This window comes from Scyliorhinus torazame, chromosome 5, assembly GCF_047496885.1.
Source record: "Scyliorhinus torazame isolate Kashiwa2021f chromosome 5, sScyTor2.1, whole genome shotgun sequence".
Lineage (NCBI taxonomy): Eukaryota > Metazoa > Chordata > Chondrichthyes > Carcharhiniformes > Scyliorhinidae > Scyliorhinus > Scyliorhinus torazame.
The window spans coordinates 205533276-205550690 of record NC_092711.1 but is presented as its reverse complement, the minus strand read 5'-3'; the positions used below and the strand labels follow the sequence as shown (position 1 = coordinate 205550690).

The window sequence follows — 17415 nt, the reverse complement described above, 5'->3', positions numbered from 1 at the left end:
TGTGCCCCAGTGAGAGTTCACTGACAGAGAGCTGTGCCCCAGATAGAGTTCACTTTCGGTGAACTGTACCCTAGAGTGAGTTCACTGTCAGAGAACTGTGCCCCAGTGAGAGTTCACTGTCGGAGAACTGTGCCCCAGTGAGAGTTCACTGTCTGAGAACTGTGCCCCAGTGAGAGTTCACTTTCGGAGAACTGTGCCCCACTGAGAGTTCACTGTCGGAGAACTGTGCCCCAGTGAGAGTTCACTTTCGGAGAACTGTGCCCCAGTGAGAGTTCTCTGTCGGAGTCCTGTACCCCAGTGAGAGTTCTCTGTCGGAGTACTGTACCCCAGTGATAGTTCTCTGTCGGAGAACTGTATCCCAGTAAGAGTTCACTGTCGGAGAACTGCCCAGTGAGCGTTCACTGTTGGAGAGCTGTGCCCCAGTGAGAGTTCACTGTCGGAGAACTTGCCCCAGTGAGAGTTCACTGTCTGAGAACTGTACCCCAGTGAGAGTTCACTGTCCGAGAACTGTGCCCCAGTGAGAGTTCACTATCGGAGACCTGTGCCCCAGTGAGAGTTCACTGTCTGAGAACTGTGCCCCAGTGAGAGTTCACTGTCCGAGACCTGTGCCCCAGTGAGAGTTCACTGTCCGAGAACTGTGCCCCAGTGAGAGTTCACTGTCGGAGAACTGTACCCTAGAGTGAGTTCACTGTCAGAGAACTGTGCCCCAGTGAGAGTTCACTATCGGAGACCTGTGCCCCAGTGAGAGTTCACTGTCTGAGAACTGTGCCCCAGTGAGAGTTCACTGTCCGAGACCTGTGCCCCAGTGAGAGTTCACTGTCCGAGAACTGTGTCCCAGTAAGAGTTCGCTGTCCGAGAACTGTGCCCCAGTTAGAGTTCACTGTCGGAGAACTGCACCCGAGTGAGAGTTCACTGTCGGAGAACTGTGCGCCAGTGAGAGTTCGCTTTCGGAGAACTGTGCCCCAGTGAGTGTTCACTGTCTGAGAACTGTGCCCCAGTGAGAGTTCACTGTCGGAGAACTGTGCGCCAGTGAGAGTTCACTGTCGAAGAGCTGTGCCGCAGTGAAATTTCACTGTCGGGGAACTGTGCGCGAGTGAGAGTTCACTGTCGGAGAGCAGTGCCCCAGTGAGAGTTCACTGTCGGAGAGCTGTACCCCAGTTAAAGTCTACACCTTCTGATGTGATGCAGAGGAAATGAGGGGGAAATAATCAGCCAATTTGAGTGAGTGAGTAGAATCCTGGGTTAGTATTAGTGTTCAATGTCGGAGAACTGTTCCCCAGTGATAGTTCACTGTCGGAGAACTGTGCACCAGTAGAGTTCACTCTCGGAGAACTGTTCCCCCGTGAGAGTTCACTGTCGGAGAACTGTGCCCCAGTGAGAGTTCACTGTAGGAGAGCTGTGCCCCAGTGACATTTCACTGTCTGGGAACTGTGCGCGAGTGAGAGTTCACTGTCGGAGAGTTGTGCCCCAGTGAGAGTTCACTGTCGGAGAGCTGTGCCCCAGTGAGAGTTCACTGTCGGAGAGCTGTGCCCGAGTTAAAATCTACACCTTGAGATGTGATGCAGAGGTAATGAGGGGGATATAATCAGCCAATTTGAGTGAGTGAGTAGAATCCTCTGCACCCTAAAGAGAGCTCACTGTCGGAGAACTGTGCCCCACTGAGAGTTCACTGTCGGAGAACTGTGCCCCAGTGAGAGTTCAATGTCGGAGAACTGTTCCCCAGTGATAGTTCACTGTCGGGGAACTGTGCGCCAGTGAGAGTTCACTGTCGGAAGCTGTGCCCCAGTGAAATTTCACTGTCGGCGAACTGTGCCCCAGTGAGAGCTCACTGTCGGAGAACTGTGCCCCAGTGAGAGTTCACTGTCGGAGAACTGTGCCCCAGTGAGAGTTCACTGTCTGAGAACTGTGCCCCAGTGAGAGTTCACTGTCTGAGAACTGTGCCCCAGTGAGAGTTCACTGTCGGAGAACTGTGCCCCAGTGAGAGTTCACTGTCGGAGAACTGTCCGCCAGTTAGAGTTCATTGTCGGAGAACTGTGCCCCAGTGAGAGTTCACTGTCGGAGAAATGTGCCCCAGTGAGAGTTCACTGTCGGTGAACTGTACCCCAGTGAGAATACACTGTCGGAGATCTGCACCCTAAAGAGAGCTCACTGTCTGAGAACTGTGCCCCACTGAGAGTTCACTGTCGGAGAACTGTGCCCCAGTGAGAGTTCACTGTCGGAGAACTGTGCCCCAGTGAGAGTTCACTGTCGGAGAACTGTGCCCCAGTGAGAGTTCACTGTAGGAGAACAGTGCCCCAGTGAGAGTTCACTGTCGGAGAACTGTGCCCCAGTGAGAGTTCACTGTCGGAGAACTGTGCCCCAGTGAGAGTTCACTGTCAGAGAACTTGCCCCAGTGGAGTTCACTGTCAGAGAACTGTACCCCAGTGAGAGTTCACTGTCGGAGAACTGTATCGCAGTGAGAGTTCACTATCGGAGAGCTGTGCCCTTGTGAGAGTTCACTGTCTGAGAACTGTGCCCTAGTGAGAGTTCACTGTCGATGAACTGTGCCCCAGTGAGAGTTCACTGTCACAGAACTGTGCCCCAGTGAGAGTTCACTGTCGGAGAACTGTGCCCCAGTGAGAGTTCACTGTCGGAGAACTGTGCCCCAGTGAGAGTTCACTGTCGGAGAACTGTGCCCCAGTGAGAGTTCACTGTCGGAGAACTGTGCCCCAGTGAGAGTTCACTGTCGGAGAACTGTGCCCCAGTTAGAGTTAACTGTCGGAGAACTGTGCCCCAGTTAGAGTTCACTGTCGGAGAACTGTGCCCCAGTGAGAGTTCACTGTCGGAGAACTGTGCCCCAGTGAGAGTTCACGCTCGGAGAACTGTGCCCCAGTGAGAGTTCACTGTCGGAGAACTGTGCCCCAGTGAGAGTTCACTGTCGCAGAGCTGTGCCCCAGTGACATTTCACTGTCTGGGAACTGTGCGCGAGTGAGAGTTCACTGTCGGAGAGTTGTGCCCCAGTGAGAGTTCACTGTCGGATAGCTGTGCCCCAGTGAGAGTTCACTGTCGGAGAGTTGTGCCCCAGTGAGAGTTCACTGTCGGAGACCTGTGCCCGATTGAGAGTTCACTGTCGGAGAGCTGTGCCCCAGTTAAAGTCTACACCTTCAGATGTGATGCAGAGGAAATGAAGGGGATATAATCAGCCAATTTGAGTGAGTGAGTAGAATCCTGGGTTTGTATTAGTGTTCAATGTCGGAGAACTGTGCCCCAGTGAGAGTTCACTGTCGGAGAACTGTGCCCCAGTGAGAGTTCACTGTCGGAGAACTGTGCCCCAGTGAGAGTTCCTGTCGGAGAACTGTGCCCCAGTGAGAGTTCACTGTCGGAGAACTGTGCCCCAGTGAGAGTTCACTGTCGGAGAGCTGTGCCCCAGATAGAATTCACTGTCGGAGAACTGTGCCCCAGTGATAGTTCACTGTCGGAGAACTGTGCCCCAGTGAGAGTTCTCTGTCGGAGACCTGTACCCCAGTGAGAGTTCTCTGTCGGAGTACTGTACCCCAGTGATAGTTCTCTGTCGGAAAACTGTATCCCAGTGAGAGTTCAGTCGGAGAACTGCCCAGTGAGCGTTCACTGTCGGAGAACTTGCCCCAGTGGAGTTCACTGTCAGAGAACTGTACCCCAGTGAGAGTTCACTGTCTGAGAACTGTACCCCAGTGAGAGTTCACTATCGGAGAGCTGTGCCCCAGTGAGAGTTCACTGTCCGAGAACTGTGCCCCAGTGAGAGTTCACTGTCCGAGAACTGTGCCCCAGTGAGAGTTCACTGTCCGAGAACTGTGTCCCAGTGAGAGTTCACTGTCCGAGAACTGTGTCCCAGTTAGAGTTCACTGTCGGAGAACTGCACCCTAGTGAGAGTTCACTGTCCGAGAACTGTGTCCCAGTGAGAGTTCACTGTCCGAGAACTGTGTCCCAGTGAGAGTTCACTGTCCGAGAACTGTATCCCAGTGCGAGTTCACTGTCCGAGAACTGTGTCCCAGTGAGAGTTCACTGTCCGAGAACTGTGCCCCAGTGAGAGTTCACTGTCCGAGAACTGTGCCCCAGTTAGAGTTCACTGTCGGAGAACTGCACCCTAGTGAGAGTTCACTGTCGGAGAACTGTGCGCCAGTGAGAGTTCGCTTTCGGAGAACTGTGCCCCAGTGAGTGTGCACTGTCTGAGAACTGTGCCCCAGTGAGAGTTCACTGTCGGAGAACTGTGCGCCAGTGAGAGTTCACTGTCGAAGAGCTGTGCCGCAGTGAAATTTCACTGTCGGGGAACTGTGCGCGAGTGAGAGTTCACTGTCGGAGAGCAGTGCCCCACTGAGAGTTCACTGTCGGAGAGCTGTACCCCAGTGAGAGTTCACTGTCGGAGAGCTGTACCCCAGTTAAAGTCTACACCTTCAGATGTGATGCAGAGGTAATGAGGGGGAAATAATCAGCCAATTTGAGTGAGTGAGTAGAATCCTGGGTTAGTATTAGTCTTCAATGTCGGAGAACTGTTCCCCAGTGATAGTTCACTGTCGGAGAACTGTGCACCAGTAGAGTTCACTCTCTGAGAACTGTTCCCTCGTGAGAGTTCACTGTCGGAGAACTGTGCCCCAGTGAGAGTTCACTGTCGGAGAGCTGTGCCCCAGTGACATTTCACTGTCTGGGAACTGTGCGCGAGTGAGAGTTCACTGTCGGAGAGTTGTGCCCCAGTGAGAGTTCACTGTCGGAGAGCTGTGCCCCAGTGAGAGTTCACTGTCGGAGAGCTGTGCCCCAGTTAAAGTCTACACCTTGAGATGTGATGCAGAGGTAATGAGGGGGATATAATCAGCCAATTTGAGTGAGTGAGTAGAATCCTCTGCACCCTGAAGAGAGCTCACTGTCGGAGAACTGTGCCCCACTGAGAGTTCACTGTCGGAGAACTGTGCCCCAGTGACAGTTCAATGTCGGAGAACTGTTCCCCAGTGATAGTTCACTGTCGGAGAACTGTGCGCCAGTGAGAGTTCACTGTCGGAAGCTGTGCCCCAGTGAAATTTCACTGTCGGCGAACTGTGCCCCAGTGAGAGTTCACTGTCGGAGAACTGTACCCCAGTGAGAGTTCACTGTCGGAGAACTGTGCCCCAGTGAGAGTTCACTTTCGGTGAACTGTACCCTACAGTGAGTTAACTGTCAGAGAACTGTGCCCCCGTGAGAGTTCACTGTCGGAGAACTGTGCCCCAGTGAGAGTTCACTTTCGGAGAACTGTGCCCCACTGAGAGTTCACTGTCGGAGAACTGTGCCCCAGTGAGAGTTCTCTGTCGGAGACCTGTACCCCAGTGATAGTTCTCTGTCGGAGAACTGTATCCCAGTGAGAGTTCTCTGTCGGAGAACTGCCCAGTGAGCGTTCACTGTCGGAGAACTGTGCCGCAGTGAGAGTTCACTGTCGGAGAACTTGCCCCAGTGGAGTTCACTGTCAGAGAACTGTACCCCAGTGAGAGTTCACTGTCTGAGAACTGTGCCCCAGTGAGAGTTCACTGTCCGAGAACTGTGCCCCAGTGAGAGTTCACTGTCCGAGAACTGTGCCCCAGTGAGAGTTCACTGTCCGAGAACTGTGCCCCAGTGAGAGTTCACTGTCGGAGAACTTGCCCCAGTGGAGTTCACTGTCAGAGAACTGTACCCCAGTGAGAGTTCACTGTCTGAGAACTGTGCCCCAGTGAGAGTTCACTGTCCGAGAACTGTGCCCCAGTGAGAGTTCACTGTCCGAGAACTGTGTCCCAGTGAGAGTTCACTGTCCGAGAACTGTGCCCCAGTTAGAGTTCACTGTCCGAGAACTGTGCCCCAGTTAGAGTTCACTGTCGGAGAACTGTGCGCCAGTGAGAGTTCGCTTTCGGAGAACTGTGCCCTAGTGAGAGTTCACTGTCGGAGAACTGTGCCCCAGTGAGAGTTCACTGTCGGAGAACTGTGCGCCAGTGAGAGTTCGCTTTCGGAGAACTGTGCCCCAGTGAGTGTTCACTGTCGGAGAACTGTGCCCCAGTGAGAGTTCACTGTCGGAGTACTGTACCCTAGAGAGAGTTCACTGTCGGAGAACTGTGCGCCAGTGAGAGTTCACTGTCCGAGAACTGTGCCCCAGTGAGAGTTCACTGTCCGAGAACTGTGCCCCAGTGAGAGTTCTCTGTCGGAGAACTGTGCCCCAGTGAGAGTTCTCTGTCAGAGAACTGTGCCCAAGTGAGAGTTCTCTGTCGGAGACCTGTACCCCAGTGAGGAGTTCTCTGTCGGAGAACTGTACCCCAGTGATAGTTCACTGTCGGAGAACTGCCCAGTGAGAGTTCACTGTTGGAGAACTGTATCCCAGTGAGAGTTCACTGTCTGAGAACTGTGCCACAGTGAGAGTTCACGCTCGGAGAACTGTGCCCCAGATAGAGTTCACGCTCGGAGAACTGTGCCCCAGTGAGAGTTCACGCTCGGAGAACTGTGCCCCAGTGATAGTTCACTGTCAGAGAACTGTGCCCCAGTGAGAGTTCACTGTTGGAGAACTGTGCCATAGTGAGAGTTCACTGTCGGAGAACTGTACCCCAGTGATAGTTCACTGTCGGAGAACTGTATCCCAGTGAGAGTTCACTGTCGGAGAACTGTGCCCCAGTGAGAGTTCACGCTCGGAGAACTGTGCCCCAGATAGAGTTCACGCTCGGAGAACTGTGCCCCAGTGAGAGTTCACGCTCGGAGAACTGTGCCCCAGTGAGAGTTCACGCTCGGAGAACTGTGCCCCAGTGAGAGTTCACTGTCGGAGAACTGTGCCCCAGTGAGAGTTCACTGTCGGAGAACTGTGCCCCAGTGAGAGTTCACTGTCAGAGAACTGTGCCCCAGTGAGAGTTCACTGTCGAAGAGCTGCGCTCCAGTGACATTTCACTGTCTGGGAACTGTGTGAGAGTTCACTGTCGGAGAGTTGTGCCCCAGTGAGAGTTCACTGTCGGAGAGTTGTGCCGCAGTGAGAGTTCACTGTTGGAGAATTGTGCCATAGTGAGAGTTCACTGTCGGAGAACTGTGCCGCAGTGAGAGTTCACTGTTGGAGAACTGTGCCATAGTGAGAGTTCACTGTCGGAGAACTGTACCCCAGTGATAGTTCACTGTCGGAGAACTGTATCCCAGTGAGAGTTCACTGTCGGAGAACTGTGCCCCAGTGAGAGTTCACGCTCGGAGAACTGTGCCCCAGATAGAGTTCACGCTCGGAGAACTGTGCCCCAGTGAGAGTTCACGCTCGGAGAACTGTGCCCCAGTGAGAGTTCACGCTCGGAGAACTGTGCCCCAGTGAGAGTTCACTGTCGGAGAACTGTGCCCCAGTGAGAGTTCACTGTCGGAGAACTGTGCCCCAGTGAGAGTTCAATGTCGGAGAACTGTTCCCCAGTGATAGTTCACTGTCGGAGAACTGTGCGCCAGTGAGAGTTCACTGTCGGAAGCTGTGCCCCAGTGAAATTTCACTGTCGGCGAACTGTGCCCCAGTGAGAGTTCACTGTCGGAGAACTGTACCCCAGTGAGAGTTCACTGTCGGAGAACTGTGCCCCAGTGAGCGTTCACTGTCGGAGAACTGTGCCCCAGTGAGAGTTCACTGTCGGAGAGCTGTGCCCCAGTGAGAGTTCACTGTCAGAGAGCTGTGCCCCAGATAGAGTTCACTTTCGGTGAACTGTACCCGAGAGTGAGTTCACTGTCAGAGAACTGTGCCCCAGTGAGAGTTCACTGTCGGACAACTGTGCCCCAGTGAGAGTTCACTGTCTGAGAACTGTGCCCCAGTGAGAGTTCACTGTCTGAGAACTGTGCCCCAGTAAGAGTTCACTTTCGGAGAACTGTGCCCCACTGAGAGTTCACTGTCGGAGAACTGTGCCCCAGTGAGAGTTCTCTGTCGGAGAACTGTGCCCCAGTGAGAGTTCTCTGTCCGAGAACTGTGCCCCAGTGAGATTTCACTGTCCGAGAACTGTGCCCCAGTGAGAGTTCTCTGTCAGAGAACTGTGCCCAAGTGAGAGTTCTCTGTCGGAGACCTGTACCCCAGTGAGGAGTTCTCTGTCGGAGAACTGTACCCCAGTGATAGTTCACTGTCGGAGAACTGCCCAGTGAGCGTTCACTGTCGGAGAGCTGTGCCCCAGTGAGAGTTCACTGTTGGAGAACTGTGCCATAGTGAGAGTTCACTGTCGGAGAACTGTACCCCAGTGATAGTTCACTGTCGGAGAACTGTATCCCAGTGAGAGTTCACTGTCGGAGAACTGTGCCCCAGTGAGAGTTCACGCTCGGAGAACTGTGCCCCAGTGAGAGTTCACGCTCGGAGAACTGTGCCCCAGTGAGAGTTCACGCTCGGAGAACTGTGCCCCAGTGAGAGTTCACTGTCGGAGAACTGTGCCCCAGTGAGAGTTCACTGTCAGAGAACTGTGCCCCAGTGAGAGTTCACTGTCGAAGAGCTGCGCCCCAGTGACATTTCACTGTCTGGGAACTGTGTGAGAGTTCACTGTCGGAGAGTTGTGCCCCAGTGAGAGTTCACTGTCGGAGAGTTGTGCCGCAGTGAGAGTTCACCGTTGGAGAATTGTGCCATAGTGAGAGTTCACTGTCGGAGAACTGTGCCGCAGTGAGAGTTCACTGTTGGAGAACTGTGCCATTTAGAGAGTTCACTGTCGGAGAACTGTACCCCAGTGATAGTTCACTGTCGGAGAACTGTATCCCAGTGAGAGTTCACTGTCGGAGAACTGTGCCCCAGTGAGAGTTCACGCTCGAAGAACTGTGCCCCAGATAGAGTTCACGCTCGGAGAACTGTGCCCCAGTGAGAGTTCACGCTCGGAGAACTGTGCCCCAGTGAGAGTTCACGCTCGGAGAACTGTGCCCCAGTGAGAGTTCACTGTCGGAGAACTGTGCCCCAGTGAGAGTTCACTGTCAGAGAACTGTGCCCCAGTGAGAGTTCACTGTCGAAGAGCTGCGCCCCAGTGACATTTCACTGTCTGGGAACTGTGTGAGAGTTCACTGTCGGAGAGTTGTGCCCCAGTGAGAGTTCACTGTCGGAGAGTTGTGCCCCAGTGAGAGTTCACTGTTGGAGAGTTGTGCCCCAGTGAGAGTTCACTGTCGGAGAGCTGTGCCCCAGTGAGAGTTCACTGTCGGAGAGCTGTGCCCCAGTTAAAATCTACACCTTGAGATGTGATGCAGAGGTAATGAGGGGGATATAATCAGCCAATTTGAGTGAGTGAGTAGAATCCTCTGCACCCTAAAGAGAGCTCACTGTCGGAGAACTGTGCCCCACTGAGAGTTCACTGTCGGAGAACTGTGCCCCAGTGAGAGTTCAATGTCGGAGAACTGTTCCCCAGTGATAGTTCACTGTCGGAGAACTGTGCGCCAGTGAGAGTTCACTGTCGGAAGCTGTGCCCCAGTGCAATTTCACTGTCGGCGAACTGTGCCCCAGTGAGAGTTCACTGTCGGAGAACTGTACCCCAGTGAGAGTTCACTGTCGGAGAACTGTGCCCCAGTGAGAGTTCACTGTCGGAGAACTGTGCCCCAGTGAGAGTTCACTGTCGGAGAGCTGTGCCCCAGTGAGAGTTCACTGTCAGAGAGCTGTGCCCCAGATAGAGTTCACTTTCGGTGAACTGTACCCTAGAGTGAGTTCACTGTCAGAGAACTGTGCCCCAGTGAGAGTTCACTGTCGGAGAACTGTGCCCCAGTGAGAGTTCACTGTCTGAGAACTGTGCCCCAGTGAGAGTTCACTGTCTGAGAACTGTGCCCCAGTAAGAGTTCACTTTCGGAGAACTGTGCCCCAGTGAGAGTTCTCTGTCGGAGAACTGTGCCCCAGTGAGAGTTCTCTGTTATAGAACTGTGCCCAAGTGAGAGTTCTCTGTCGGAGACCTGTACCCCAGTGAGGAGTTCTCTGTCGGAGACCTGTACCCCAGTGAGAGTTCACTGTCGGAGAACTGCCCAGTGAGCGTTCACTGTCGAAGAACTGTGCCCCAGTGAGAGTTCACTGTCGGAGAACTGTGCCGCAGTGAGAGTTCACTGTCGGAGAACTGTGCCCCAGTGAGAGTTCACTGTTGGAGAATTGTGCCATAGTGAGAGTTCACTGTCTGAGAACTGTGCCCCAGTGAGACTTCACTGTTGGAGAATTGTGCCATAGTGAGAGTTCACTGTCGGAGAACTGTGCGCCAGTGATAGTTCACTGTCGGAGAGCTGTGCCCCAGTGAGAGTTCACTGTCGGAGAACTGTGCCGCAGTGAGAGTTCACTGTCGGAGAACTGCCCAGTGAGCGTTCACTGTCGGAGAACTGTGCCCCAGTGAGAGTTCACTGTCGGAGAACTGTGCCCCAGTGAGAGTTCACTGTTGGAGAATTGTGCCATAGTGAGAGTTCACTGTCTGAGAACTGTGCCCCAGTGAGACTTCACTGTTGGAGAATTGTGCCATAGTGAGAGTTCACTGTCGGAGAACTGTGCGCCAGTGATAGTTCACTGTCGGAGAGCTGTGCCCCAGTGAGAGTTCACTGTCGGAGAACTGTGCCGCAGTGAGAGTTCACTGTTGGAGAACTGTGCCATAGTGAGAGTTCACTGTCGGAGAACTGTGCCCCAGTGAGAGTTCACTGTCGGAGAACTGTATCCCAGTGAGAGTTCACTGTCGGAGAACTGCCCAGTGAGAGTTCACTGTCGGAGAACTGTGCCCCAGATAGAGTTCACGCTCGGAGAACTGTGCCCCAGTGAGAGTTCACGCTCGGAGAACTGTGCCCCAGTGAGAGTTCACGCTCGGAGAACTGTGCCCCAGTGAGAGTTCACTGTCGGAGAACTGTGCCCCAGTGAGAGTTCACTGTCAGAGAACTGTGCCCCAGTGAGAGTTCACGCTCGGAGAACTGTGCCCCAGTGAGAGTTCACTGTCCGAGAACTGTGCCCCAGTGAGAGTTCACTGTCGAAGAGCTGTGCCCCAGTGACATTTCACTGTCTGGGAACTGTGTGAGAGTTCACTGTCGGAGAGTTGTGCCCCAGTGAGAGTTCACTGTCGGAGAGTTGTGCCCCAGTGAGAGTTCACTGTTGGAGAGTTGTACCCCAGTGAGAGTTCACTGTCGGAGAGCTGAGCCCCAGTTAAAGTCTACACCTTCAGATGTGATGCAGAGGAAATGAGGGGGATATAATCAGCCAATTTGAGTGAGTGAGTAGAATCCTGGGCTAGTATTAGTGTTCAATGTCGGTGAACTGTTCCCCAGTGATAGTTCACTGTCGGAGAACTGTGCGCCAGTGAGAGTTCTCTGTCTGAGAACTGTACCCCAGTGAGAGTTCTCTGTCGGAGAACTGTATCCCAGTGAGCGTTCACTGTCGGAGAACTGTGCCCCAGTGAGAGTTCTCTGTCGGAGAACTGTATCCCAGTGAGCGTTCACTGTCGGAGAACTGTGCCCCAGTGAGAGTTCACTGTCGGAGAACTGCGCCGCAGTGAGAGTTCACTGTCGGAGAACTGTGCCATAGTGAGAGTTCATTGTCGGAGAAATGTGCCCCAGTGAGAGTTCACTGTCGGTGAACTGTACCCCAGTGAGAATTCACTGTCGGCGATCTGCACCCTAAAGAGAGTTCACTGTCGGAGAACTGTACCCCAGAGAGAGTTCACTGTCGGAGAACTGTGTGCCAGTTAGAGTTCACTGTCGGAAAACTTGCCCCAGTGAGAGTTCACTATCGGAGAGCTGTGCCCCAGTGAGAGTTCACTGTCCGAGAACTGTGCCCCAGTGAGAGTTCTGTGTCCGAGAACTGTGCCCCAGTGAGAGTTCACTGTCCGATAACTGTGCCCCAGTTAGAGTTCACTGTCGGAGAACTGTACCCTAGTGAGAGTTCACTGTCGGAGAACTGTGCCCCAATGAGAGTTCACTGTCGGAGAACTGTGCCCCAGTGAGAGTTCACTGTCGGAGAACTGTGCCCCAGTGAGAGTTCACTGTCGGAGAACTGTGCCCCAGTGAGAGTTCACTGTCGGAGAACTGTGCCCCAGTGAGAGTTCACTGTCGCAGAACTGTGCCCCAGTGAGAGTTCACTGTCGCAGAACTGTGCCCCAGTGAGAGTTCACTGTCGGAGAGCTGTGCCCCAGTGAAATTTCACTGTCGGGGAACTGTGCGCGAGTGAGAGTTCACTGTCGGAGAGCTGTGCCCCAGTGAGAGTTCACTGTCGGAGAGCTGTACCCCAGCGAAAGTTCACTGTCGGAGAGCTGTACCCAAGTGAGAGTTCACTGTCGGAGAGTTGTGCCCCAGTGAGAGTTCACTGTCGGAGAGCTGTGCCCCAGTGAGAGTTCACTGTCGGAGAGCTGTGCCCCAGTTTAAGTCTACACCTTCAGATGTGATGCAGAGGAAATGAGAGGGATATAATCAGCCAATTTGTGTGAGTGAGTAGAATCCTGGGTTAGTATTAGTGTTCAATGTCGGAGAACTGTTCCCCAGTGATAGTTCACTGTCGGAGAACTGTGCGCCAGTGAGAGTTCACTGTCGGAGAGCTGTGCCCCAATGAGAGTTCACTGTCGGAGAACTGTGCCCAGTGAGAGTTCACTGTCGGAGAACTGTGCCCCTGTGAGAGTTCACTGTCGGAGAACTGTTCCCCAGTGAGAGTTCTCTGTCGGAGAACTGTGCCCCAGTAAGAGCTCTCTGTCAGAGACCTGTACCCCAGTGAGAGTTCTCTGTCAGAAAACTGTACCCCAGTGTTAGTTCACTGTCGGAGAACTGTGCGCCAGTGAGAGTTCACTGTCGGAGAACTGTGCCGCAGATAGAGTTCACTGTCGGAGAACTGTGCTCCAGTGAGAGTTCACTGTCGGAGAACTGTGCCCCACTGAGAGTTCACTGTCGGAGAACTGTGCCGCAGTGAGAGTTCACTGGTGGAGAACTGTGCCATAGTGAGAGTTCACTGTTGGAGAACTGTGCCCCAGTAAGAGTTCTCTGTCGGAGAACTGTCCCCTAGTGAGAGTTCTCTGTTGGAGAACTGTGCCCCAGTGAGAGTTCACTGTCGGTGAACTGTGCGCCAGTGAGAGTTCGCTTTCGGAGAACTGTGCCCTAGTGAGAGTTCGCTTTCGGAGAACTGTGCGCCAGTGAGAGTTCACTGTTGGAGAACTGTGCCCCAGTGAGAGTTCACTGTCGGAGAGCTGTGCGCCAGTGAGAGTTCACTGTCGAAGAGCTGTGCCCCAGTGAAATTTCACTGTCGGGGAACTGTGCGCGAGTGAGAGTTCACTGTCTGAGAGCTGTGCCCCAGTGAGAGTTCACTGTCGGAGAGCTGTACCCCAGTGAGAGTTCACTGTCGGAGAGTTGTGCCCCAGTGAGAGTTCACTGTCGGAGAGTTGTGCCCCAGTGAGAGTTCACTGTCGGAGAGCTGTACCCCAGTTAAAGTCTACACCTTCAGATGTGATGCAGTGGAAATGAGGGGGATATAATCAGCCAATTTGAGTGAGTGAGTAGAATCCTGGGTTAGTATTAGTGTTGTTCAGCTGAATGAATCGGCTTTCTCACACTAAGCTGAAGAATAAAATAATTCTCTGAATCCATAACCTAGCTGTGCTGATTTAGACGATCTCGGCCTTGGCAGCAACTATTAGGGGCTTGGTGTCCTTGTTTAATTGTCCTCCAGCTGCCTTTGTTTTAAAGTGTTTATACAGAGTAAATAGGCTCCTATTGGCTGTGATTAACTTTAACCCCCTGACCTCAGGCTATCAAATGCTCACTTGTGCAACTAACCAGCACATGTTGAACTTCAAACTCTTGGGATAGAAATGAATGAATAGGAGGCACTAGAAAGGCTGGCAGCGCTTAAAATGGGCAAGTTGCTTGGTTCAGATGGCAAGTATTCAAGGTTCCTGAGAGATGAGAGTATAGAAGTTGCAGAGGTAGTGGCCACAATCCTCCGATATAGAATAGATGCCAGAGGACCAGAAATTTGCAAATGTAAACAAGCTTGTTCAAAAACGAAAGTGGGGATAAACCTGGCAATTACAGGCCAGTTAGTTTAATATATGTTGGTAGGGAAGCTTTTTGGAACAATAATCCAGGCTAAAATTATCAGCCATTTGGGGGGAAAAAATGACCGGTAAAGGAAAGCCATCATGAATTTGTTAGGGACAAATTGTGTTTGATGAACTTGATTGCATTTTTTTGATGAGTTGCGAGAGGACGAATGCAGGTAGTGCAGTTGATGTTGCATATATGGACGTCCCAAAAGAATGGTTTAGCACACTGGGCTAAATTGCTGGCTTTTAAAGCAGACCAAGGTAGGCCAGCAGCATGGTTCAATTCCCTTACCAGCCTCCCCGAACAGGCGCCGGAATGTGGCGACTAGGGGCTTTTCACAGTAACTTGGTTTGAAGCCTACTTGTGACAATAAGCGATTTTCATTTCATTTCATTTTCAATTTGAACAAGTACCACATATTAGACTTGTTAGCAAGATTGAAACTCACGTGGTAAAAGTAGCCAAAAGGGGAAAAGAGAACCGAGAGCGACAGTGAAGGACGGGGGAAGCATGCAGTGGTGTTTCCCAGGGTTCTCGGATAACAGCTGTTTTGATATATGTTAATGATTTGGATTTGGGGATTTTGAACTCAGTTTTGGAGTTGACAGATGACACAATTTGGAAGCGAAGTAAGCAGTAAGGGAGATAGCAGTAGTTTTCAAGAGGATATAGACTGACTGGTTGGTTGAGTGGACACTTGGTAGCAGGTGGAATTCAATGCAGCGAAGTGTGAGGTGGTGCAACTTGTTAAGAACGAGGCGAGATGGTACATGTGAAATGGTACAATTTTAAAGTGGCGGTAAGAAGAGAGAAACCTTTGGCAGGGCGAGGTGGGGTGGGGGGTTGTGCACAGATCCATGAAGGTGACGGGACAGATTAACAAAGCAGTCCATTAAGCGATGGGATCCTGAGTTTTATTAATAGACCCACAAGAGTTAAGAAACCAGCAGGTTTCAATATACCCACATAAATACTAGTACAGCCCCAGTTAAGAGTATTCAATTCTGGGCCAGATACTTTAGAAAATATGTGAAGAGAGGGTGCAGGAGGAATCACTATAATGATTTCAGGGATGAGGAATTGCAGTTACCTGGATAAACTTCAAAAGCCTGAGTTGTTCTGTTTTCTCAAGACCAGAAAAGATTAAAAGGAGATTTGCGAGCTGAGTAAAAAAAGTCTTGAAGGAATTAGATAGAATAAATAATGAAAATCTGTTTCCAGAGGTTGAATGGTCAGTAACGTTAGGGCACAGCTCTCAAGTGATTCGCAAATAATGTAAGCCTCTCCGCCTACTTGTGACACTAACAAAGATTAATATTATTATTATAAAAGAATTGGAGATGATATTGAGACAAAATTGTTTTTATGCAACTTGTGGATAGGATTTGAAATGCATTGCCTGATTAGGGTAATGAATACAGATTCGATGTTAGCCAGGAAAATATAATAGATAAATTGGAGAGAAATTTGTGGGGCTATGGGGAATGTGCAGGGGCTGTGACTACTCAATGGCTCTTCAAAAGAGCCTCCCCAGACTCGAGGCTGAATGGATTATTTCTGTGCTGTGCTGCTCTGCGATTGTACAAGGATTCTGCGGCTCCGGTGGAGCAGGGAAGGTGAGAAAAATTATTAAATGTGCCAGTGGGAAACACATTTGTTCATCAATTGAAATCATAAACTGCCCTCAAACAAACCTAGCCTATTTGAATAATTCCATATTTTGTGTCTGCAGAAGTGGTCAAACGCAGAACAGTCACGCTATTTCAGAGATACAGTCGTCAAGATTCAGCCGATAGAAACATAGTCACAGTCAAATCCCGCCCTCTGAGTTACAACAGTTTTTGTTTCTTTCAGACTGTGCTGCCTGCCTGATCAGCAGAAGAAGCTGTTTGGTGACCCCTTCATTCCAATGCTAGCTGTGCCCGTGGACATGTTCCCGCACACCCCTCACTGCGAACTAGTGCTGCTATTTGAGAGATAGGTCAGCGATCGTCCCTTGAGTGGGGAGATTGTTTGCAGCAACCATTACTATCCACAACACAGCATTGTTACTGAAGTTAAATTGCTGATCACACATCACTGCACACAGAGTCTACTGTGTCAGATGTGAGAAATGTTCATATTTTAAAGTTAGTATTTTGTAATTTTGCTGTGATTACAAAGGGAGAGAATCACTGATTTTTGCAGGGGCAGTGTCACTTTTTGTAACAGGACACAAGAATGTGGTGGGCTTTAGGATTGCAGGTGGCAATGTGAGGGGGCCGTTTTGGAAATTGCTTCTGGAACATTATGCTGGACAGACAGGGTTCAATTTGCTCTTAAATTACCCTCTCTCTAAAAGACTTTGTATCAAAATAAGCAGGTGAAAACCCTTGTTAACATTATTCACTAGTGGTATTTTTATATATATATATGAGTTTGATTAATTGTTTTATCTTATAAAACAAATAAAATGTTATAACTATTAAATGTAAGCTATTCCTTTGTTGCTATTGTGTTTAATTCTGTGTTGAAATTATAGTTTATTTTACTATAAACGCTGCCCACTCGTCAGTGTTATCACTCCGTAGGTGATATGCCTACGGGCCATATCGCAGGTGGATCACCACATCAACAACTCAAAGCATCTCCCCACACTCACTGACTTTAGGTAGCGGTACAGACGATCTCCAGCGGTACAGACGATCCCATGCGATCTCCAGACCAAGGTCATGTGTCTTGTGACTCCCATATAAGGGGAGACTCATCCGGCCATCTTGAGAAGAAGATTGAGAGGGTAATAAAACATACATGTGAATGGTCAGTGCTAGGTGCAAGTTCCAGAGTAGTAGTTAACAGGCTCCATGATAACGTGCTCTGTATCAGATTGCTATCTTACCACTCGAGACTCAATAAAAGATTCTGGTTTGGACAAGTCAGTGTTTGGTGGATTCCTTCGTAAAGTACAAAGGACCAAACACAACAGTTGATTGTCTGTCAGTTTATAGGGAATGACTCAGAAAACAAATCTTTCAGAGGCTGAGTTTCCTGGGGTGTGGAAGAAATAACCTGGGGTGGTTTACAAAAGATGGTTGAAACAAAACGTTTGGAATTGGCAGGCAAGTTGCGGTCAAATTTATCTGCAGGGGTGAGGAAGGTAGAGATAATTGAAGCAATTACTCAGCATTTAAAGAGATGCCAGAAACACAGCCTGGGCCGTGGCAAGAATCAATGGAATGAGCTAAAATTTAATTACAAATAAAACGGTCAGAAATGCAGCAAAAAGAAAGAGCTTTTCAAAAGGACATTAAAATGTGGAAATGGAAAGATTAGCAAGGGATGAAAGGGAACAGGAGAGAGAGAAAATATAAACCGAAAAGTTGGAGTTAAAGACAGAAGTTGAGAAAAGTCAAGAGGAAGGAATAACCCTTGCCGCTCCAAATTCTAGTGGGGATATGTTTAAATGTGTTCAAGTACTGCCAAGGTTTGACAAGAAAGATGCAG

At 50.8% G+C, this 17415-nt stretch overlaps 1 protein-coding gene across 4 annotated transcripts in view; it reads left to right on the top strand.

Annotated features, from left to right (window-relative positions):
• The window catches only part of trmt2b (tRNA methyltransferase 2 homolog B), a 130926-nt gene extending 114453 nt beyond the window's left edge, over positions 1-16473 (top strand). For 3 of the 4 annotated variants that reach the window (XM_072505047.1, XM_072505049.1, XM_072505050.1), the window contains one exon: positions 15787-16473. In XM_072505047.1, coding sequence (XP_072361148.1) covers positions 15787-15913 — 127 coding nt within the window. In that variant the 3' untranslated portion in view covers positions 15914-16473. Of the gene's footprint in view, positions 1-15770 lie in introns of all 4 variants that reach the window. The other variant, XM_072505048.1, reaches the window with a different exon arrangement.
• The last annotated feature ends 942 nt before the right edge of the window (positions 16474-17415 follow it).